The 24,061-nt window shown below is 48.7% G+C and overlaps 2 protein-coding genes across 5 annotated transcripts; one reads left to right on the top strand and one right to left on the bottom strand.

Annotated features, from left to right (window-relative positions):
• The first annotated feature begins 25 nt into the window (after window positions 1-25).
• C2CD2L (C2CD2 like) lies at window positions 26-24,055 on the top strand. Of its 4 annotated transcripts, none has more exons than XM_088066754.1 (14): window positions 26-79; window positions 9,910-10,005; window positions 10,380-10,499; window positions 12,469-12,579; window positions 13,437-13,553; window positions 14,176-14,293; window positions 14,463-14,586; window positions 15,112-15,176; window positions 16,061-16,188; window positions 16,497-16,668; window positions 18,022-18,123; window positions 18,768-18,901; window positions 19,401-19,683; window positions 21,091-24,055. In XM_088066754.1, exons 1-14 carry the CDS (start codon window positions 62-64, stop codon window positions 21,309-21,311), a joined length of 1,809 nt encoding a protein of 602 aa, XP_087922880.1. In that variant the 5' UTR covers window positions 26-61; the 3' UTR covers window positions 21,312-24,055. The 4 variants fall into 4 exon arrangements, with proteins under 4 accessions (XP_087922880.1, XP_014115332.1, XP_005531163.1 ...); XM_014259857.2 differs by lacking the exon at window positions 26-79 and adding an exon at window positions 6,947-7,072; XM_005531106.3 differs by lacking the exon at window positions 26-79 and adding an exon at window positions 8,274-8,576.
• On the bottom strand, window positions 1,575-6,712 carry DPAGT1 (dolichyl-phosphate N-acetylglucosaminephosphotransferase 1). The gene is made up of 9 exons (XM_005531105.3): window positions 6,520-6,712; window positions 6,322-6,442; window positions 6,023-6,236; window positions 5,341-5,487; window positions 5,125-5,209; window positions 4,475-4,663; window positions 3,793-3,880; window positions 3,286-3,441; window positions 1,575-2,139 (listed from the first exon to the last, which is right to left on the bottom strand). Exons 1-9 carry the CDS (start codon window positions 6,672-6,674, stop codon window positions 2,074-2,076), a joined length of 1,221 nt encoding a protein of 406 aa, XP_005531162.1. The 5' UTR covers window positions 6,675-6,712; the 3' UTR covers window positions 1,575-2,073.
• Window positions 24,056-24,061: the final 6 nt, after the last annotated feature.

Raw genomic sequence — 24,061 nt, forward strand, 5'->3', positions numbered from 1 at the left:
TGGGCCCGGCCCGTTGTCGGGGCCTAGCTTCCGTCTAGAGTGGAGTAGAGCGGTTCCTAGTATGCCTACAGACTTACAGGTATCCCTGTCTGTAGGGGCATTTGCCTTAGGGTGGCACATGGGGGGAAGAGCATTTAGTGATGTGAAAAAACCTACCATGAGATGCTTTTTAGGGAATTGTGGGAATGTGTGATACATATTATGGGCTTATAATATGGGTATAATAAGAGAAGCACCAAAGGAGAGGGAGCAGTCAAAGAGGCATAGAGGGAAAAAAAATGGGAACATTGAAGGAAAAAAAAAAAAAAAAAAAGATGAGAAAGTGGTAACGTTTTAAAATGTTGCTGATCTGTGAGAATACAGTCTCTGCTGGCTTACTTAACCCAACGTGGTTTTTTTGCCCCAGAGCGAGCTGACCGTCTACACTATGTCCCTCTGGAGGTCTAAGTGCCAGCAACTGGCACTGGGACACAGCTAGTGGTTCCAGCAAATGGGAAGACTTCAGCACATGCAGGGAGGGGCCAGGGCTAGGTGGCATGCGAGTGTGTGTGATCCCTAGTGAATGAGCCAGACTAGAGAGCAGGTAGGATAATGGAATTTGGAGCCCAGGACCAGATATGGGAGAGGTCAGAGTCAGCAGGATGCTTACTGGAGGGAGGGCTAAGCTAGCTTACTGGGGAAAATGGGGTGGCTGCCTGAGAGGTACCTCTTGGAAGGCCATATTGCTAGATCAGCTAGCAGAGAGATTAATTTCTCTGTTCATATGCCCTGGTGCCAGAAAATACAGCTGCTATTTACTGGACAGACTGTTTAAGGCCAGGTACTGAATGGCTTCATACTGTATGTGTTTATGGATATACTGTACTAGTAGACTTACAAACTGATCAGCTGGAGAGGAGGAAGAGGATTCGGCCACTCATACCATTCATTGAGTGCTGTGTGTTTTCTGTGTGGATCGGTGCCGCTGGACACGGGCTTCTGGTAATACGTTCCAAGCCTTTCTACTAGCTGGACTTAGGTGTGCAGAGGGGCAGTACCCTCGCATCTGTTAGGGTACTGGACCTGGCAATTTCTATTTCACCCACCTCTGCATCCCTGTTTCTGCTGTTGCATTATTTCACTTTCACTACCATTACTCTTGCAAAGACTGTAACCTGGTACTCCAATGGCTGTTCTGTTTTTCTGTCAGGTAGGGAGCAATTCTATGTTGAACTATGGTGCTAAATACTGCTATATAAATAATTATTTGTATTTGAGGAAAAGGGATTGGTAGTCAGCAGGGTCTTAGTTCCACGTTAATCTAAGGGTCTTACTGATACCCTATTAAGACAAGGACATGGTGATCCTTACTCTGCTAGCCTATTCCAGACATGTCCTCTTCCAGGGAGGAAGTGAGACAATAAAGGTATTCAGAATTAAAAGTTCATCAGCAGGAACATTCTCAATAGCCATAAAAATGGAGGGAGTTTACTGCAGAAATGATCAGCTGCCTAACAGGGTCGATAGGTAGAGATGGGTCACATAACCTAGTTTCACTGCGTGTCAGTATTGCTGAAGCAAAGCACTGCAGGGGAAAGGGTACCATGAATTATTTTATTCTCGGAGCGCTCTGAGTTTTGAGTATGGGTTATAACGTGTCATTCTATGTCCATGGACCAAAAACAGGATTGGAGAAGCTAGGCATGGAGTCTCGTTTACTCATTCTGCTCACAGAAATTAAAGTTGCTGTTTTCTCTCTTAGTGAGCAGTAATGTCTTTGTTAGATGTATAGAGATTCCAACTTTCCCACTTTCCCTGAGTGCTGACATTTGCTTCCCCTCTAAAAGGTATTCCTAGTAACAATGATGTCCAAGTAGCAGTGAATCTTTTCCATCACAGAACTGGACAAAAGCCTTTGGTGCACAAAAAACATTCCAGTTCAAAACTAGCCCACGCAAAGCAGTTGCTTGCATTTTGACAGGTATTCTGAGATTCTCAGAGCGTTGGGAGTAAGATCAGTTGAATCATTTGGTCAAGCAAGTGGAGAAAATGGACTGGCAGGTAGAACTCTTTCCCTTGCTCCTGACAGTCCAGTCAGACATCATAAAACAAGCGCACTAGTTGGTACCGGATCGAAAATGCAATCGTGCTGCCAAGGACCTAGGTAAAAATCAGACACGTAACAGAAACATTATATTGTTGAATGGTTTACAGGCTATCGGATTTCTCCTTTCCAAATGGATTTGCTAAGCTTTCCAGCATGCCTCATTTCATAAAACGGCAACAAAAAGGCTACTTTTTTTTATGTATAGGAAGATAAATGGCAGAAGTCTATCCAAAGACCTTGTCTCTTTGAGGATTTTAGGTATCGGTGGGAGATTTCTTCATGTGCCTGCACACAGTCACATTCTAAGAACAGGTGGATGAGATAAACATTTGTAACTCTTTCTCCCTTAAGGAGCCTATATTATAATAAAATATTTGTAATGGAAAATACCTTATGTCAAAGCTGAAATTCAGCATCCCTACAATAAGGTGCTGTCACTTCTCTGTGGTGACTGGGATCAAGGTAAGTGCTATGTACTTCCTGTCTTCTCCCATCCCCGACGTCATCTGCCTGAGCCCTCAACAGGCTTCCGTTGAAAATCCTTCCTCCCAAATCAAAATCTGGCTAAGTGACTCTTTCCTAATAAGAATCCCTTATCTTAAATCTGAAGATGAAAAGAAGGATTTTATTGTGGGCAGTTAACCAATGCAGGCCTTTCGAAACGCGGTGTTTTTACTACACTATGTTTGAGAATTCACATGCTGAATAGAGGTAGTGGCAGGATCTGTGAAACATATCCTTGTGCTACAAGTGGCTTCAAAATGCTCCCGCACGCTCCTCAGACTGAGGGACCACTAAGCCATGTGCCACACTTACACAAGTCTACTTGCCAGAGGTAACTCTGAGACTGTTATTTGGTATTACTGAAAAACAGCAACATACCAAAAGGCTGTTTTTAGTCAGTGACAAGGCACTCTGCTGTGCTCAGGTTTTTCTTGTAACCAATGACTCGTGCCTTGTGAATGTTAAGCTAACCTTCTGACTTTTTATTATAAGCTCTCAGTGAACAGGGAGGTCTGTGTCAATTTCTTTCCTCCTTGAGGTGTGTAAGCCTCTTATTCTCCCCAAGCTTCACAGCTCAACTTATGTGAAGAGCATGCTATCTTACTTTCCCCTTTCCCCTTAAAACTCTTGAGACTGGCTTGGATCTGTTTCTATTGCAGAGTAAATCTTTCTACCGGAGGAACCCTTTGTCTGACCTGAATGAGTAGCAACAGGAGAGTGAGATTTCGCTCGTGGGTGGGTCCGATCAGCTTTATGACAAAATTAATAAGTGTCATATTACTGCATTCCGTGTATTCACCATCTTCATCTGTTCCACTCCTCACATCTACTAAGTGCAAGATCTTGACTACCTGAGGAAAGAAATATTGCACACTATTTTACCAGGTATGTTTGGTGTTCACTAGCTAGTCTTGCTCAAGAACCGTTTGCTGTACCAGCCCTGAAATCCTGGTTATGCTCTTTCTGAAAAGACATGACAGGGATATGATGGTCCTGGGGCACTTCTGTGTGTGATTATTCTGAAAGAACAATTATTAACACAATAGAGTGACTGTGAGGGATGGTAACAGCCTTTCTTCCAGATCTGAGCCAGTCAATAACTACTGAATCCAAAAGTTCTGCATTTTCTCCCATCCTGTTTCTGTTGCACTTGATGACTGCCTCAAAATGCATCTGAATTTTGAATGTTTTCCACATATTACCTTCAGAATGTTTGTTCCCAGGGCAGAGAGGCTTTTAGTTTTGAATTTGGAGTAGCTCATCTCCAACTTCCCTGTATCAGGATTAAGCCTAAAAGAAACATTTAAAATAATAAAAAAAAAAGAGATAGATCACTTTGTGAGCAGACTTAGAATCACAGCTGAGAAAGAAATCCAGTGGTGGAAGAAACAGGAATAACTTGATGTACTTAACAACAGCTGCTGGTATCTAGCTCCTCAAGTGGGGCAGAGAAGACTCCTTTCCACTGTAGCCCCAATATATGCTATGTAGTTTAAAGAATAAAATAGAAGTATCTAACATCTGCGGAGATAATTGCTGATGTGGCACAGTGCTACAAAATGCTTGCTACTATGAAATCTTAGCAGATCCCACTGCCGCAGCATTAAAAGAAGCCTGTGTCAATTTCTCTCGATCTTGTAGGTCAGAATCATGATGTTAAAAATCATTCTGTATCTGAGGGGTGGACTGGTCAGAAATGTTCACTTCTTTGAGAAACCTCTACTGTATAATCTGACTGTAGCTGACAGAGTGAGCTGCTGTCTTTTAAAGAGAAAACATATTTTGATGGCTTTTAAAAAGAGCACTTTCCACCACCTTTCTCAGCTGGTGTTGGAGGTAAAAGACATAACCTGTAGTACCTCTATAGGTCACTGGGTACATTACCTCGGTAGCCGGTGACGGGGACAAGGAATGGTGTGGAAGAGTTGAGGCAGTGAATAGAGGAAGTTGAGTACTTGTGGGATGAAAAAAAGCAGCATTGTTTTGCTGAAGTGTCCCAAGATCCCCACCACAGCAAAGGTCATGCCAGCAAAGTAGCAGAAGGTGTCCCCAACAAATACTCGAGATGGGTACCTGCAATCCATGGAGCAGAAAAGCAAAGGTCTGACATGACTGCCGTTGCCACGAAAATGACTGTTTATAACTACTGAGTGTATGCCCACATTGCAGGTTAGAGGTCAATGGGTATCTGCAGCAGATCTACACAGTAAAAACAATTGTAGGTATTTATTCTAAGAACTGCAGGACTGGCACCCACCATCTGACTTGTGGAGAATATGGTATGAAAAGACAGCCAGTGAGGCACAGGAGAGAGCGTATCCTGTGTGTTTGGGTGAACTGGTGTGACTGCAATTGTTCTAATACAAAGAAAAGCTACAGCTCCATTGATGCTTTGTATTCTTGGTTCTGGCAAGAAGCCTCTCTACGCTCCAGTGTTCCACCTGCACATTGTTAAGTGGTTTTGTTTGTTGAAAAAGGGAGAAACTAGAGGGAAAGGATGCTTCCAAACAAATTCTGAATGTCTATCCTCTTACCAGTTGTGGTAAAATAGGCCCAGCGTGGTAAAAAAAAAGGGAATCATGAAGTAGAGAGAAAAAATATGATCATCTTGATAATCCCCTATAGAAAAAAGAAAAACATGTGTTTGTGATTCAACAAGATGGTTCATTTTTAGTAATAACAGCTACTGAAAACTAGAATTCAATCTCCCTTTGCTTTTTGTGCCCACAAATGTTTGTTATTTTCCTTACCGTTTAGCTCTACAATATTGAATATGATAATGGAAGCAGCTATCACCAGTGACTGTCCTGCTTCAATTCCATTAATTCCAGCGAGTATGTTGATGGCATTAGTGCAGAACACTGCTAGCATACCCATGTACACGTAGTAGAGGATACCTGCAGATCAGAGCAAGCCAAATGATATAGTATTTGGAGGCAAAGCAGGCCCTAGACCAATTCACTGAAGTGCGCGCTTCCTGCTTTATACAACAACCTATTACCTAACAATCTCAGTGAGTTTTGAGAGTGGTAGCTTCCTCTCTCACATAGTAGACTGCTTCCTCTCTTAAGAGTTAGCCATCAAGTGTACGTGTATGTACAGCACTGTGACTGCGGCAAACTGCTGTGACATGGCAGCCAGCTGTAGTGCCCTTTCTGTCTTTCTAACTTCCCGGTGTTGTCAGCCATGTGCTGTGTGCCCCAGTACTCACCTGTATTGCCAGGTTCATGGGAAAATGATTGGTGCCTGTCTATGCACAGCTGAATGTATGCTGGGTTTCTTTCCGGCCTAATGTTTAGTGGGTGGAGTGCCATTCTCTTACTGGTTACTTAAGCAAATCCTTAGTCCGCTCCCTCTGCAGCACAAAGTGCTTCATGTGATCCCTTCCACTGACTCCTTGTGGATGACTGTTTCTGTTGATTCATAACTTACCCAGGTCCAAATGCATGCCCAGCAGCAGCCGGAAGGGCTTAGGCACCACAATGGTCGTGTTCCCAAAGTTGGTGAAGTAAACCATGAGCAGTGGGAGAGAAGCCATGGTAGGAAGAAGCAACTTGTGGCGCCAGCGCAGGTTCAGAACATCATCTGCAAAGCCCAGGAAAATCATGCAGCAGATGGCAAGGAGCGAACCGATGAGCTCCACGAACTGCAGGACAGAGAACAGGACCCCGGTCACCGGTGGCCACTCCCTGCCCCTGCCTGCCACGCTTGCAGCACCAGACGAGCCTCACCTCATCGTGAGGAAAGGCCGCGCACTGCTCCTCCACAAAACATCTCAGGAAGGGCACGGGGATGAAACAGAAGAGGATGATCAGGAACACGGCACCGCTGATCACGCCCTGTGCTTCGGGGCTGGAAGGTAGAGCGGGGGCAGTCAGCCTTGCCCGGGCCGGCCCCGCGGGGCAGCACCGGGGGGCAGCGCTACTCACACGGGCCGCCTTGAGGTCTTGTTGAGGTCTTCCCCGAAGAGCCGCGCGGCGAGGAAGTGTTGTGTGAAGGCCGGGATCAGCGTGAGCGTGGCCGCAAAGCCCAGCAGCGACCCGCCGAGGTTGATGAGGAGGGGCACGGCAGGCCAGGCCGCCATGGCCACGGCGGGCGCTGCCCCTGCCAAGGGCGCGGAGCGAGGCCGGACGGGGGCGCTGCCCTTCCCGGCCGGGCGCTACTCGGACGGCGCCGGATGCGCGGGGCCCCCGCGGCGTATCGGGGGCGCCATCTTTAGCACTGGCATGAGATTCCCGCAGGCACGGAGCTCTGCTCGCACGACCGCCAGGATCGGTAGCGGTTTCAGCCGCGTAAAGGGCCGTGTGGAGGCGCCTGTCGCCGGCGCTAAGGTCCGCGGCGCTCCTCCTCCTCCGCGGCGCTCCTCCGAAACTGCGCCGGGAGCAGCACTCGCCCAGGGACAGCCCCGCCACGGACTCCGCCCCGCAGTGCCCGCAACCGCCATGGCCACCTTAGTCCCCCCTTTCCCCGCTCGTTTTAGAGGTACGTCACTTCCTCTCACGCGGGGAGCGGATGAACCGCAGCGGAGGGCGGGCGGGTGGGACCGGGCGGTGCTGAATGACCGACGGCTCCCAGCCGGAACAGCTTTTTTGCCTGGCTCTGGGGAGCGGCGCTTGTGTGTGGCCGCGGGCGAGCCGCGGCCAGCGCGGTCACCGCCGGCCGGCGGGGCGGCGAGGCATGTTGCCGAAGTGCAGAATGCGCGAGCGGAAAAGCGAGCGGCCGTCGGGTTCGTTTCCCCACGTGCTTCCTCAGATGTCGGCAAAATTCAGTAAAATACCTTACTGGAGATTTTTGATTGTCAGGGAATCTGTAACTGCTGTTGGGCCCTCGGGGCATTTTTTGGGCGGTGGGGAGGGGAAGGCAGGATAGGCTCAATGTTTATTCACTGTTATGTTCACAAAGGTGTGAGTCGATGAGCAGAAGGGAGACGGAGCAGGAAGTTAGGTAGCAGCAAGAACTTTTACGTGCCCTGAACCTGTATGGCAACCTGAAATAGGTTTTGATGGCTTTATCTGATTTTTCTGATGGCTTTTTGGCCGCCTGGGGAGCTGCTGCTGTGTTGAGAGGCCTACTCTGCTCTGCTGTCAGTTGAACGTATGCAAAAGCGATCTTGTAAACTTTAAATAAACTTTGAGGCAGGCACATGGTACTGCCGGGGAGGAAAGCACAGCACAGAGGTGCAGGGGAGCATGTCTGGCCAGAGGCCGCTGCTACTTTGGTTTGTGACTGTCGGGAGGTGATCAAAATTCGTGTTGCTTGAGAGTGGCGCAATCGGGAGCAGACGAACGGAAAGGTTCCGCCTTGCTGGTGTGTCCTGCGTGCCTGCTGGGAACAGGGCAATGACTCCCGGCAGAAAAGAGCGTGATGTGAGGAGAAAAGCGTCGTTAATCGGAGCTCGGGAAAGCTCGGTGGGGAGCTGGGTTTTCAAATCGCGGCTCTTTTGCTATTTCAGCCCCCCAGAAGAGAAGGCTCCGGCAGCAGCCGTGAGGTTCCCCTGCCGTTCAGACCGGGTACCACAGCCCTCCCGCAGGCACGGCGCGGAGCGGCTTGGGCGGTTCCGCCGGGCCGCGGGAGGCGCGCGTGCTCCGCCGCGCCGGAAGGAAAGAGGCGGCGGCGACGGGTGCGCGTGCGGTGCCGCGGGGCTGCGGCGGGGCCACGTGCACCCGGTGTTGCCAGCGGGGCAGCGCCGCAGCCCGCCCGCCATGCCCGCCGCGCCGCCGTGAGCCCCGCGCGCCGTGCCATGGGGCCGGACCTGGGCTGGGCCGCGCTGGTGCTGCTCTTCGCCGCCTCGCTGCTCACCGTGGCGGCCTGGCTGCTGCAGTACTGGCGTTCTACGGCCCTGCGAGCGCTACGGCGTCGCGGACCGGCGGCGGAGGAGGCCGGAGCCCGGGCGCTGCTCGCGGCGCTTCTCGCCCTCAGGTCTCTACGGCAGCAGTGGCAGCGAGCTTGGGTGCGAGCTCTCAACAGCCAGGCGCGCCGGCACGGGGTACGGCAGGGCACGAGCTGGGGCGCGCGGGGAGCGGCAGCGAGCTGAGGCGGGCCCACCTGCCTGCTCTTCGTTCGCGGGGTCGGGACAGCCCTTCCCCGCAGGGCGCTCCGGCCGGAGGAGCCCTTAGACAGCAGGAGCCGTGCGGACGGCTCAGCGCGGCCTGCGCGGGAGTGCGCTGCGGTGCGCGAGCGCGGAGGGAGCGGAGCGGGTTACCACGCGTCGTTTAATGCGGGTTGGGGCAACACTGTAGTCACTCTGATGTTTCACAGCAAGCTCTTCGAAATGTTCTGATATTTATTTTCTTTAATCTCCCAGTATTGCCATTGTATTAGCTGTAGTTTTGAAGTTCACGAAGGACAGTATGCCTTGATGATTCCATGTGGAAATAATTGCATTATAGCTTGTGTTACCTGCAAGGCAGGGACTTAATGCCCACAGAAACAGTGGTCCAAAACAGTCCGAGGTCTATTGTGATCTCGGTTTTTTTTCTGTCGTGTGAGTGGGAAGGGGTTACCTTTCTGTTAGGTTGTATAGGAAAATCAAGAGCTAAAAAAGGTTAGCATGAAGCTAACATATTTGAAGACAAAGCAATTAAAGTCTTGAAGAATATGATGCAAACTTGTGTTTGAGTTTTCCAGCAAGATAGGAAAAGCATCTCCCTTTTTCACAGTGGCAAACTCTAGACTGGATTCAGTGTGAAGTGTCTTCTGCCATTGGGCTTAGTGCTTCCCCAATTCCCCTGTAGAAACTCGCCCTCTGCTTCCATGCCCCTCTTATCACAATGCAATAGTCATCATGTCAAAGTGCTGCCAGTTTCCCAAATGTGATACGCCATACTTTTCTGCCATGTGTTGAATTACTGAGATTCTCACAAAATGACCAGAATGTGTAAGTTCCAGAATTTAGGACTCCTGTAAAGGGAAGATTAGCTGGTGGCTGAATTGGCATGGAGGCCCCTGGAGGGCCACACTTCAGTTTCTGCTGCAGCTGCTCCTTGTCTGGGGCATGTCTGCTCAGAAAGCAGCACTGCCTCAGTGAGTTGCTGGGTCTAAAAGCTGTTTTCTGAAGCGAGGTCTGGAAGTTGTCCAGGAGGACTTTGTCTTATGTGAGATTCTGGGTGAGATTTGGCTTTTCTGGGAGGTGCTTATATCTGCTTGTGAATTCAAGCTTTAACTGGACACCTTGTTTCCGTTCTCTGTATGGACAAGCTGAGGTGGGTAGAATTACAGTGTGCGATAGTTCTGGGTGCTGGTTTGTGAAAATAGACTGGAGTGTCTGTGGAACCTGACATTGGGTGGCTCTGGGAACTAACAGAGTTTTCTCTTTGCAGAGTTCAGTGCAGATCATATTTGAAGAGGGTCCTCAGTTACCACAAGCCACAAATATAAGTTGTGTGACATGCAAGGGACAGTTGGACCACAGCATGGTAAGGCTTTGCTGTTCTGAATGTACAGTGTGGCGTTTCTCCATTGGTGGTGTGTTCTACAGAGGCTGCTGAGGCTTTCGTGATGGAGGTGGTGGAGCCAAGCAGGTTTTGGGTGAGGTCTGTTTGAAGGAGTTTGGAAGCCTGTCTCCTGTTTGGAGGCTCTGGAGGTGCACATCGGTGAGCTCTGTGAGGGAAGTTGCGTTGGTGGAGCCAGGGTGTATGAATGCCAAACCCAAACAGAGTCCTGCTGTGGAGAGCAGAAGAGAGCTCTTGTCACAGCACAGGGTCTGAAAGTGTCAGGTTTGCATTGTGGAACTTGGTGAGAATAACATAGCTGCCTCTTGCCAGGACGTAAATTCATCTTTTCTTTTTAGGTGCTGTGCTGCCATCTGTCAGCTGAAGCTGTGAAATTCCCTGTCTCTGTTACTCAGCAGTCCCCAGTTGCTGTTTCTGTGGACACGTATCATGTCACTTTGGCTGTGCTGCAGGCTCAGGTAAAGGTTATAAGAAGTTAGACATTGACCTTACTCCTCCACCTAGTCCCACACTGATTCAGGAAGGAGGACCTGATTCAGTACAAATAAAGGCCTTGCTGGGCTGGAAGAAGCAGTGTGCAGTCACTAACATTTGGTGAGGTGGCAAATATTCCCCATCTGCGTGCCGAGTCTTGTCTTCAGAGTCTTCATCTGCGGATTTTGGCTATGAAACATAGCTGTAAGAAATCCTAGAGAGTTTTGAGACATGGCAGCATTCTATACTGGCTTTGAAGGGGGTATTTAAGAAGTGGGAAGTCCAGAGAATTCAATTCCTCTTGTGGCATAATGGAAGGGGAAAGGTATGTCCTGTGGATATATGAAAGTGTGGTGTCCTGGTAGTGGGTGTGAAAAAGAAATCTATGGGCTTGTCAGTTCCCCTCATTACATTCACCGGAGCACAACACAGCTTTTTCTGGGCATTGAATATCAGAGATGCTTCTCCCAGCAAAAAAGCTCTGAAATCACAATGGGTGGTAACTCCATAGTTACTTTCCGGCTGGATTTGATTCTCTGGAATGTGGTTTTGTTTCCATCATGATGAAGGACGTAACACTGGAGATGATACTTTGCTTGGAGGCAGTGTGCTCATATATGCACCAAAAAAAAAAAAAAAATTGAAAAAATAGACACGGCAAAATTAGAAGTAACTCAGCGGTAGCAGAAACCAATCCCATGCTGTTGCAGGCAGTTTGAAGCTTCTTCTGGAACTCTTTTGCTCTCAGAAGCTTTATGAAAATTTTCAGCCTACTTTTATCAGGTCATTCTAGTTTGATTTTGTACCTCTGTTCTGTAGTCATCTCCTCCAGAGATCCAGAGCTCCAGAGACCTCCTCTCTCTTTAGCATGTAGTGTGCCTGCTGCCAATCTAGTTCTGGGCAACTGCAGTTGCTTTTCATCTCTGAGAGGTCCCCTTTTTCACATCTCGTCCGATTGCTCCTCTACTTACTGGCATTTTCTAGGTCTCCTTGTCTGCGCCTGGTGAAGTTTTGGGTTGATTGTTCATTTAAGGAGTTGCGTGTGGTATTCTAATTGAGGTCTTGCTGCCGCTGCTTTATGAAATGCTGGATAGATTACCGCATGCCTGCCTGTGTTCTGGAATACTTCAAGTACTGTGTTCCCAATTGTGCCCTGTCTATTCTGCACACCTCCTTTTGGTTTCTTACATGACCGCTGTGTCTCATATCTGTTGCTTTTGTCCGATGACCTTCTGTGTTGTTGGTAAATGTCAACCTGGCAATTGAGAACTATGTTGAATTTCCTTACCCAGGTTTTAGTAGTGCTCTACGGTCAATTCGGTTCAGTTCCTGTGTGGCTCTGCCTCTGTCTGTCACATGCTTTTATGATGCTTTTATTTTATGCATTAATTTTATTTATTTCTTATTTATTTATGCATTATTTTTAATGATGCTTTTATGGACACATGGGCGTGCAACTTTTTAACTTCACCTAAACTACAGGATGGTGTACAGTCTGGTTTGTTGTTGCAGCCTAATGGTGACCCGAATGGGTCTTCAGCCTGAGGATTATCTCCTAGAGATGCATTGCTAACTTATAAATAGTTGTGCTTACATTTGACAATAGCTAATTGATGTATGTAGCTCAGTAAATATCCTATGTCTTGGTGTCCAGTTGGGCACTTTTGGATTGTACTGTAGGCTTTTTCTTCAGTCAAAGAAATAACAGATCATTTTTCTCTCTGGTGGTGCCTGGGCATCCAACAGCAGTGAGGAAGCCAGATATCACTATAGAGCATTGAGGCTTCTGCAGCTGCTTCATCCTGTCAGTCTGGGAGTACTTGTGTTCTTATGTTCTGGTTTTTACTGTTGCACTGGCTTGAGGGCCTTTCAGTCGCTGAATTTGGAATGGGGCAAAAATCACCTAGTATAAACAGAAACTGTTTCCAACTGTGGATATTTGTTCTGGGCCAGGTGGAGATCCACTTGGAGGAGATACAGAATGAGGGTCTCCTAGTGTCATGGACATTCAAAGACAGACCAGACTTGGACCTTTTGGTTCTTCCGCGACTTGAGCTTCCTGAGGTGAGTGGCCAACAGTGAGAGGCTGACCGTGAGTGGAGGAAGGGAGTAAGGAGCAGAAACAGCTAGAAGGCAGGTTGCTGTGGAGGACAAGGGTTGGCAACTCACTGCCATGGCCCTTTAAGGCAGTGGAGGGGATTCTTTCATCCTGGAATCCATACTAGCTCAGCTGTGTCAAAACAGCATCCTCAAGAGGACTGAGGTGGTACCAGTATCTATTGAAGGCTTTCTATGTAGGTTCCTCCTGCCGTTGTCAGACATAGAGCTGCAAAACAAGCTGCCACTCTTTTTTTGTGTGAGGTGGTGTTTGCTTTTTGTTGTTGTGTTAGCTTGGTTATGTTGGTTAAGTTTGGTTGGGTTTTTTAGAAGCAATTAATTAAGATTTAAGAGATTAATGTGGGGAATCCCTGGGTTAGAGGTTTACTGAACAGAATGTGGATGTGCTTGCACATCCGTGATCCAAATAGGTTGGTAGATTCGTTGTTTTATTGACACCTTTGTTACTTTATCCTGAGTAGATACAGGAATTCGGCTGTTTTCCCAAAAGTGTGGTGGCACTATCTCCTGAGGTAGTGAGCATGTGACAGACTATAAAAGCTGTATTGTAAAAATTTACACTAGATAAAGTACAGAAGTAGAGGCTTAGTTTGTCACATTTAGAAAGCTTGCGTTTGCCTGAGCTGCTACACAGAAGCTTTAAGCACCGAGGAGGATGGGTATGGAATATGGGAAGAGTATCTAGGAGGTTATTACTGGGAGAATGACTGTGTAGCATATTAGAGACTTGAGAGGCAGGTGGAGCTGTAAAGGTGTCCTTTTTTTTTATGACTTTCCTGCATTTCCTCTTGATTTACGGAGAGAAGGATGAAGGGAGAGCGGATCTGTCCACTATAAAGGATCTGATTGAGGATACCATTGTCAGCACGAAGCCAGCCATGATGGTGAATTTGATGGCCTGCACAACTGGAGCCAGTGCAGTAAGTCACTCTTCTCATGTCATTCTTGTGCCTCAAACACAGGCCCCCAAGACACTTCTGAGGGCTGAGGGTCAGGGAGGAAACCAAGGGTTGAGTTTCACTTCTGGACAACAGCTGAATCTCGGCCTGCTCTGTCATAGGAGTTTGGGTACTGTGACATGACTCATAGGGATAGCTAGAAATTGCTCCCAAGGGCAACTCCTTCCACTTCTTTTCCTGAATGCTCATTGTCAGCCATGTGCTTACAGAGCTGGACTGCCTGAGGTGTGCGTCTCTCCATTGGCAGTTGCCCTTGCTCTGATCACCAAGGCTCTGTCCAGGGCAGCCTTTGCAGGTGTGGAATGGCCCATGATTTGTCATCATCAGTTGACGATCTGGTAGCCAGCGAGCTTGTTCTTCCCTGTCTTCTTTTCTGTCTGCCTTAAACTTCTCATCTGAAATAACACGAGGGCCCACTGGAGGTCAGTAGCTTTGGATACCTGCAAGCATTCCTTGATGCTTGCGGGTATTCCCCTGTGTTGGTGTGAGGAGCTACTTAATAGATACAAGGATGATCCGTCTTGCTGCTGTCTGCTGGCAAGTGAACGATAAAGGTATCGGTCTTGCTCTTGTCATTCCTCAGGTACCCAGTAATAAGTTGACTCGAGAGTCCCTGTCTGGAGTAGCAGAAGCCCCTCTGGGTTCTAAGCTGTTGCTCCGGAATCTTCGAGTGCTGAACTTGGGCTGCCAGGGGAAGGGAGGTAAGTGTGAAAACCTCCCTTGCTGACCCACAGGGCCAAGCATGCAGGTGGCAGGATTGGAGTGAGTGGATGTTTTGGGTGCTTTTGAATGGAAAAGAGGGCCATGTGGCTGATGATACACTGCCTCTTGTTGATGAGTGCACATGTGCCCTCTGTCTCTCTGTTGCAGGAACTGGGGAGATACGCTGTGTGGCGGAGCTAGACAGCCCCCCACAGCAGAAGTGGACAAGGCCAATGGCAGGTGGCAGTGTCGGTGCTGCAGGAGAGATGGAATGGAATGACGAGTTCCTTCTGTAAGTGTCTGCTCTCCTTCTGGCTGGCAGAGCATAGGTGGACCGGCACAATCTCTGGGTAACATTGCCATGCTGCAGTAATTGATGTGCATGCTGCTGAGGTGAAGTCTGCACCACGGGACAGTGTCCATTTGTGATCCCCCTGTGTTGGACTGCTGATTCTGGCATTTTGCCCCAGCTCACATACGTATTTCTCGCTTCACTGAACACTCTGTTTTAACTGGATGGGCAGAAACACTGATTGTAGGTGCAGGAGGTGCAGTGGGGCTGTAGCATAAACAGCCTTCCAGAGGGATTGCCCTCTCAACTTCCACTGGCAGCCCTACACAGCTCTGCAGGGTAGTTCTCATTCGTGTTATTTGGTGCTCTGGTCACGTCCTCCATGGTAGTGCATGCTACTGAAACTTTGGAGAGAGTGATGAGGCGTGTGACATTTGAGGGAGGGAAGATAAAGAATGCAGTTGTTTGCTCCATGGCCATTTTAAAAAGGCGTGCCTAATACCAGTCCATCTTTGGTTTCAACAGGGAGTTGGGACCTAGAAGCAAAGAACTGAAACTACAGGTGCTGGGGAACAGTGACGGAGGGGGAAGTGAGTATGAGCAGCCATTAGTTGGGTTGTAAGATGGGGAGGCAAAAATGCCTAAGGGACTCACTGTGCTTTAAGCTCATGGTAGTTCTCTGTCGGTACAACATGTGATGACTTCTGCAAAGGATTTTTCATATTTAGCTTTATGTGAGCTTCTGTGACTGGGTGAAGTAACTCTGGGTTCTCTTTTTACCGAAACGGTCTGGGGCTGACTTTGAATCAGGAGGTTCCTGTGGCCTGCCTGTCTGCATTCTGAAGCAGGGAGAGGCATGCGGAATTTTGCCTCTTGTGTTAGGAGAGCTTTGCATAAGGCTCTTAACTATACTTTTGTACTCAGTCGGGGACTAACTGCAGCATCTATTTTTGATGGAGGCCACACAGTGGTCCCCTTTTAAAGGGAGTTGATACCTGAATTGTTAAAGAGGAGTGGAGGAGCACTGCCTGCCCCTTCTCCTTCTTGAACTTGGGAGTTAGCGGAGTTGTGGGGATCTGCTGTGTTGGCCCATAGGGCTGCTTCCCTAAAGCAGAGATTACCTTGGAGATGTGCGAGGTGCTATGTTGCTGTTGGACACGGAGTGATTCACACAGACACAGCTCAATGTGTGATAGAAAAAAGAGAGTGATTTATTTTGTGGTTTCCGTAGTTATAGATTTTTGACAACGACCAGGGATTGGATAGTTAGGTTACCGCTTTCCTAACTACACTGGTTGTGAGAAACGCTAATCAAAAGACATTTCTTTAATGGAATGTATAAACATCTATGTTTATAGTTACTTTCCTGGGAAAGTGGCTAGAAACTATGAAAACAAGATTAGAAGGTTTAATTCTTAGGGCAACAGTGCTGAGGTCATGCGAAGTGTTCCATTTTTACTCTTCCTTCTTGCAGATGTGCTGCTGGCATATGCCACGCTTTTGATAGATTCTTTGGGCAAGCAACCATCTGGGAGACAGGTCTGCTCACTGGCCCCGGGAGCTGGACAGTCACTGACAGCTGAAGCTGCCATTACATTGGAGGTAATGCAGAGCTCATGACCCCACAAGCTCTGCACACATGCACACTCTGGAAGCATTCATAACGTGAGCCTCTAGCTGGAGACACGCATGTTTGGACCTGAGCTTGGCACAGAGGACTAGCAGACCCTTATGCCATGGAGGGGTGGATGTCATCTGACCCTTGGTCCCTGAGCCTCCCGCTATTGAACTGATACTGTACTGGGGATGGCTCCGTGGTGCCCAGAGCCCTAGCTTTTGTTGCCCAAACATGCCTGCCTTTCCATCTGGGAAGAAGAGCGCCTCTCTGAGCAGTGCTTTACTCTTTATAGCTGCTGTTCCAGGAGTCTCCTGCATCTTTGAATGCTCCACACACCCCATCTCTGCGAACCAGCATCACCCCCACTAAGAAGGTGGAGATGGACCGGACCATCATGCCTGATGGCACCATTGTGACTACTGTCACCACAATTCAGTCCCGGCCCAAGGCAGACTGCAAACTGGGTGAGGCTGCGCAGCAGCAGGTGTATTGTAAGGTGGCTCCTGTGGCAGGACAGACTTAGCTGCGATACTCCCATGGCTGCTCATGAAGGCAGCAGCAAAACCGTTTAGCCGTCGCATCCGGTTATTGCAGGTTCACGCTTTACGTGTTGCTTGTGGCGCGTGGGTCGGAACACAGGCATCCTTGCTGTTCCCCTAGAGTCTTTGTGGCTGCCTGGAAACTCTTGTGTAGCCCAAGGGGGGAGAATTGACGCAGCTCTGCATCTGGGGGGAGGTGAGGGAGGGATGAGCCTCTCGCACACCCTTTTGGTGGTAGGAGGTCTAATGCATATGCCACCACATAGCCTCTGCGTGATGTCAGGCTGAGTGTGTAGCCATGCTTTCTCTAGTTTCTTCACTGCTAAAGAAGTTAGGTTGAACATACTGAATGTGGAGCCAAAAGCATGTTGACCTGGCTTACTAGGGGTTGTTGCTGCTTGTGGTCTGGCATCCTGGTGGTGCTGGATATTCCAAGAGGTGGGGCTGGAAAATTACACGAATGAGGTATTGCTGTGCGCCTGCTTCACAGGGTTGCAGCCCAGCAAGGCAACCCCGTCCTGGGCTGCATCAAAAGAAGCGTGGCCAGCGGGTTGAGAGAGGCAATTCTCCCCCTCTGCTCCACTCTTGTGAGAGTACTTGAGTACTCGCCTTGAGTACTGGCCCCCCAACACATGAAAGACATGGACCTGTTGGAGTAAGTCCAGAGGAGGACCTCTAAGTTGGTCACATACCTGGAACACCAACCTGTGCAGAAAGGCTGAGAGAGTTGGAGCTGTTTAGGCAAGAAAAGAGAAGGCTCTGGGGAGGCATTATAGCAAGCAGCCTTCCAATACCTAAAAGGGGCTTACAGGAGTGCTGAAGAGGGATTTTTTTACAAGGGCATGCAGTGATAAGGCAAGGGGGAATGGCTTTAAGCTGAAGGAGAGTAGATTTATATTAGCCATTGGGAAGTTTTTCCCTCTGGGGGTGCTGAGGCACTGGCACAGGTTGCCCAGGGAAGCTGTAGTTTCCCCATCCCTGGAAGTGTTCAGGACCAGGCTGAATGGGGCTTGGAGCAACCTGCTCAAAGGGCAGTCTGGCTGAAACTAAGTGGTCTTAAAGGTCCCTTCTAACCCAAACCATTCTGTGATTCCGATTTTTTCCCAGTGGGCTTCTTACTGCTTTGCTGCGTCAAAGCCTTACAGAGCTGCCTTGCAGGCTCTCTGAATGTTCGCTTGAGGTTTTGTGGGGTTGTGTGTAGGGGGCACAGTATGATAGAATAGTCGTGTAAGCTTTGCTTCCACTTACCAGTATGTCGGTGTCTCTTTTGCTGTAAAGATTCACCATCAAGGTCGCCTTCCAAAGTGGAAGTGACTGAAAAGAAGACAACAGTGCTTTTGGAGACCAGCTGTCCTCACGGCCACTTGCCCAGCGGTAGCCGTAAGTGCTTGGAAATTTGAGGCTCTTACTGAAGTAACTGTGTTCCTTAGCCTGTTTTAGAAAGTGGCAGTCTAAATGCAGCTCCCTGAACTCACTCGCCTCTTCTGCTTCAGAGAATGTCCAAGTGCCTGAGTGAAGTTGGGGGTAGAAGGCTGGTGGTGGTGATGTTGGGGATAAAAGACATTCCCCTTTGACTGTCCAGTCAATGACTACGAGTGTTTCCTTGCTCAGCAAGAACTTTGCAGGCTATCTGGACCCAAAGAATTTTGCTCACCCTGCACTTGGGGCTCTGATCATGTCTGGAACAGAGCACTGCAGATGTTTTGACAGTTTGCTGCCAAAGCAAGCTATTGGAAGTCTATATTGAGCGAGGGCTGGGGAGGGGGGGGTAGGGGGGCAGGGGTGTATTTTAATTATATGCCTGGTGGGAAATGAAACTTGTCAGGTACCTGAAAAAGCCAAGAGCTAGCTATACAGAGCTTCCTTCATTTTGATTATTTGGACAAGTCTGTCATAAACTCTGGGTGGGGAAGCTATGTTCGTGTGCATGTAAGTTGCCTATTGCAGGCATTGCGGTCAGAAAGCGACCTTTTGCCTCTGCTGAAGGTTGCTTCTCCAAGCATTGGTATTTTTCTTGTGCTCAGGGGATAGCCATATGCCCAACGGGTTGGATCCGGTGGCCGAGACAGCAATCAGGCAGCTAACAGAGACGAATAACAAGACTGCTAAGAAGACACCAACAAAACGTAGTACACTGATCATCTCAGGAGTGTCCAAGGTCTCTGGTAGTTAGGAGCTGCATTTCCAGTCTGGGAGGTTGTTTTTAGGGACGTGTGTGTGAAACTAACCTGTCCTGTAGGGACCAGTGTGGGAAGGTTCCAGCACAGATGACTGGCTTATCAGAAGCCTTTTGCTGCTTCCCAGTGAGCATTAAAAGGTACCTCGCCAGTCTGCAGGGCAGCTGCCTGTGGGAGTTCACAATGGGCAGCTGCAGAAAGAGATGTGGCTGCCATAGCTGGTTTTGAACCTTGTGGAGACTATAAGGAGTTCTCCTTGAACTTGGCTGTGGGAGTGAGGGACGTGCAGCGGAACACTTTATAATAAGCCACGGTCCAGTATATTTCAGCCAAAGAGTGACCGTTGTCCATCGGGGCCATCTAGCACCGATAATCTGAACTGGGCCATGTGCGTATGTAGGTGTAGGTGGAAGTAGGGAGATGAATGCAATTCTTTTGATCCTGTCTTCGTGTCTGTCTGCCCCTCTAACCCCCCTTTAGGTACCCGTTGCTCAAGACGAAATGGCACTTTCTCTGGGTTATGCTGCATCTCTGGAGGCCACAGCGTATGGGGACTCTGAGGCAGAGGGCACAGCTGACCAGATGCACGATTTTACCGAATTGTCGCAGCCACTGGAAGCATCACCACTGGGACAAAGGGACAGTCAGGAGCTGGATGAGACAACGCGATCAGACATCTCTGAAAGACCATCCGTGGAAGATGTTGAGTCTGAAACTGGCTCCACGGGAGCCCTTGAGACAAGGAGCTTGAAAGATCACAAAGGTAAGGATGAACTGTTAGGTAGGGTAGCTAACATGAGCCCATAACATTAGCTGTACCACGAGGGCAAAGTGACATCCAGGTTCCACCCCCAAGTATGGGGTCTGCAGCTACCTTTTGGCATAGCAAAATGATGGAGTCTGGAAAAGCCTGCCTTTCTTTTGTGTTTTTTCCACCGGAATGACTTGAAATGCCTTCATTTGTAGGTGTCTGATTCCTGTAGCATTTTAAGTTTCTGTGCCCTCTTATATGGGAACCCAGTGCAGCCTGTGTATTGCAGAGAACGCCTTTTCTCTCCCTGATCTCCACATCAGGTGCATGTCCATAAACAATGATTTATCCTCTGAATTTGGCCACCTGTGGCATGGACGTGGAGGCTGCCCAACAGTGTGGATTGTATGGGCCTTGATTGCCCTCCTTCCTTCTCTGCTACTATCAAAGCAGCTAGTACCCCTGACCTGTCGTACTGTAAGATGTCCACACAAACTCACTTTTTTTAAATGATGGAGTGGGCTGCCCCAACCTAGCTCCTGTCCTGGCCTTCCCACACATTTATCAGTTAGGTGGATGGTGCACCTTGGATTTCTCTGCTGCTGACTTACAAAAATAAATGCAAATCAAAATCTTGATTACTCAGAATATTAGAGTGGGACAAATTCTGAGGAGTTGTACCCTGTCACAGCTAGGTATGATTTGAGCTGTGGAGACCCCGCTTTTGAACGTCGGTGGGTAGAATGGTGTGCAACCCAGATTCTTGAGAGAGCTAGTGGGTGGGAAGTGAGAGGGAAAATGGAGAGCAAACCCCCTCTGTAGGAAATACCATTGTAGTGTTATACAGTGTGCAGGTTTTGGATGTGTCTTTCTGAGGTTGAAAGCAATTGGCATCTCCATCTTCTGCTTGTGAGAGTCATAAGGAGCCATTGGCATTATGTGCCTCCAGACTGGGCACGTCATGAAAACACGGGCAGTTGTTCCAGGCGCTGGATGACAAAGTTAATCCCCGTGCCCTTGAGAAAGACTGGTCTGAGAGGCCTTTTCCCTCTCATATGTTCCTCTCAGGGTCTTCAGGTTCTGTTGATCTTGCTTGTTTTCCATTCATATGAGTCTTGGCTTTCATTTAAAATGCTGCACGCTTCCACTGAGGGGAGGACATTGTGTAAAAGGAAGTTTACGTAGAGGGGTCACGAGACGGAATGTTTAATGAGGCAGCTTGTTGGTATTGCAGTCTGTCATGAACTGAGACACTGCCTTGCGTTTGGAAGCTGGGATTAGCCAATGTGCTGTGTATTTCTGCCACTCACTGCGGAAGAGGGCTGCTGCATATCTGAGAATGGCTGGATATGTTATTGTCCCTGAAACTTGCCAGCACAGGATGTTATTGTGGTTTCCATCTCCTTCCTGTCTCTACAGTTAGTTTTCTTCGGAGCGGTACCAAGCTCATCTTCCGGAGAAGGAGCAAGCAGAAGGAAGTGGGCCTGAGCCAGTCGCACGATGACTTGTCCAATGTCACTGCCAACTCCACTGCCAGAAAGAAAGCTGGTAGCTTCTCTCACCGCCTCATCAAACGCTTCTCCTTCAAGTCTAAATCCAAACCCAAAGGTAGTGACAACACATCAGCTGGTGAGAACTGAAGGATGGAGAAGCCCATTGGAAAGATTTCTCAGAGATTGTTTTCTAGTCTCTTGTCTTCCCACTCCATGGTATCTGTGACTTGCAGTCCAGTTCTCTCCAGCCTTGGCTGAGGGAAGACACCCGAGTGCTTTATGCCATTTGGGAAGTGGAGGTGGCAAGCCTGGGACTTAGGCCGTTTGGCTGCCTCGGCTTAGCCTTCTCTGCGTGCTGCACCCCACTGTGCTCGCCCAGAAAATCCCGGTGGCATGCTAATCCCCCTGGGGGTACCAGGAACTGCAGAAGTGAGTCCGTGTGTTTAGGTGTTTGGCATCATTAGGTGCCTCACGGAAACAGGGGCAGGTCTCTCAAATGGCAACCTTCAGAGTTAAAATCAAGAAACTACTGGGTTAGCTACAGTGTCGAGAAGTGTGAGATGTAGCCTCACTCAGCTCTTCTAGTGGCAGAGAATGATGCAGTCACTGATGATCTAAACACTATTATTGCTTGTGTTTGGTGCAGAGGCTGTAATCTGAGGTGCGCTGCAGGGTGATGTGTTCCTGGTTCATGAGCTGTCAGAGGACAGCTGTCAGCTGTCAGAGTTGTGGTCCTCTATCTGGCTTTGCCATTGGAACAGTCTCTGGTTCAGACAGCACTGAGGACCCCGTGTTTTTCTGTGCTGTGTTGGTGAAGGAAGAAGTCTCTAAGAAGGAGGAGGAAGCTTTAACCACTGCACAAACTTTTGTAGAGGCCTGAGCCCTTGCAAGAGTACCTGGTCAGTGCTGTCGGTTCTGCCACCCTGTGCAGCCACCCTGTGACTCACTCCTTCCACATTTGTGTTCTTGAACAGGGAAGGTCCTGTACTGAATGCACATACCAGCTATTGTAAGAGCAGATCCCTTACTCTTCGGGGTGGTGGGGATGTTGCCAAAGGGCTGCCAGGCTGTCTTCCAGACCTGCCGAGCATCCAGTCTCGAGCTGTCATGGTTCTCCTGCCGAGGACTAGCACTGTGCTGGGGATGGATGGCAAGGAATAAGGGAAAGAATGTAGTGAAAGGCAGTCTGATGGGGAGCCTGAAGGCACATGGCAGAAAGAAGCAAGAGTTTACATGTGTCACAGGTGGGTTTCCTTTAGTAGAGGGAATCTTTCTGGATTGTATTTGGCATTTCCTTTCTTCCTGCAAACATGATCCACCCCATTCAAACAGGGCATTTCTGCAGCAGGTATTTGCAGAGAGCAAGAGATGTGCAGGGGATAATAGAATCCCTATGCAGGAGGAGACTGTCTTTCTAGAGAAACATTTGTCCGGTCTTCTGGCCTGTACACATTTTATCTGTAATATCCCCAGAAGTTCCCTTATAACAATGCTCTTTGGAGAAACACTCATGCCCTGCCAACGTGCCTGGTTTGAGAGAAACCTCCTGCTCTCCTGTGGGTTGTTGAGTTAAGGAGGTGTGACAGAGGGGAGGAAAAACCTCACAGAAGAGCTGCTTCCCAGGCCTGACTGGATTCTCTAGCTCTGCTCTTCTGTTAAGGGTATCTCCTGTGGTGGTGTCTGTTGCACTTCCTTATGCAGGATGCTGCCAACTGAAAAAGCAGTTCTCTTGATGACACGGGTGAAATGTGTTTCTTGGAAGGATAAACCTTCCTGATTTGCTGATACTGCTGCCATGTGCCATTTCCAACGACCAGAACGTGTTTGGTGTGCTGCAGATAAAGAATTTATAGGTGGCTGTTTCTTGCATGTTTGTACAGATGGGGAAGACCAGAGTTACCAAGGGCTGTAATTGAAAGTGCTAGTGTGTGCTAGCAGGAGGGACTCTTGGCTGTTTTTCCTGCCAATTCCTCATATGACTGGGCATGTATCAATCCAAAAAATCTTGTTGGTTCAGCTGGCTGACCAGGAATCTCTACATCTGTTTCGGTCTGGGAGTCTTTGTTGTCCCCAAGCTCTGACACGTCTTTTATCCTTTGTTTTTTTCCTTGTCTGCATGTCACCGTGGCTTTGTTTATACTTCCATGCGCTACGGATGTCAGAGAACTCACTGTTTGTCACTGAGGATCATTTTCCTTGATGCGAGTGACTGGTTTGCACTACAGTGCCATTGGAACTTGGGCATCTGTAGATTTTCCTGTAGCAGTCCAGCCACTGCTTTCACATAGCCTTCTTTTGCTGGGTTGGTGCAGTGCTGTCACGTGCGGCGCTGTCCTTCTCAGGCACACTCCTGTTCCCAAAGTGCTGGAGTTTGGTTTCAATTTGGTATTCTCTCTTCCACCACCCCCTTACGACTTGTAGCTATGACAGTACTTTATGTTCCGTTTGTGTATTTTATTTATTAGTTTTAACACCATTTCAAGGTACTAAGCCTTGAAGATTTGAACCCAGACAGCACCGCTTCTCTGGTGAGAGACTCTGAAGCCTTGCACTAGCAATGCTGGTGTGCGTGGAAGAGCCTGTGGCTCTTCAGTTGTGGGTTAATCAAGGACCTGCCATGAGTCTCATTTCATAGTGCCGTGTTCTTTTCTTTAAACTGTAAGAGCAGCTTGAGGTGTCTTGGTGCAGAGTGGCTGCAGGTGAACACTGAGGGTCACCACTGCTTTTCAGAATCAGGGATCTGAGGCTTGTGTACACAAGGAGGACTGTGAGGGCTAGCCAGTGTTGTCCTTGTCACTGTAGACTGGAGGCAGGAAAGGCAGAATTTCTGTCAGACAAACACATACGTGGATTCTTGACCAGCGTATTTTGGTCTGGCATGGAGGAGGAGGTAGGAA

The sequence above is a fragment of the Pseudopodoces humilis genome, chromosome 25 (genome assembly GCF_049639895.1).
Source record: "Pseudopodoces humilis isolate 2021_Gansu_Grassland_sample_001 chromosome 25, ASM4963989v1, whole genome shotgun sequence".
Classification (NCBI taxonomy): Eukaryota; Metazoa; Chordata; class Aves; order Passeriformes; family Paridae; genus Pseudopodoces; species Pseudopodoces humilis.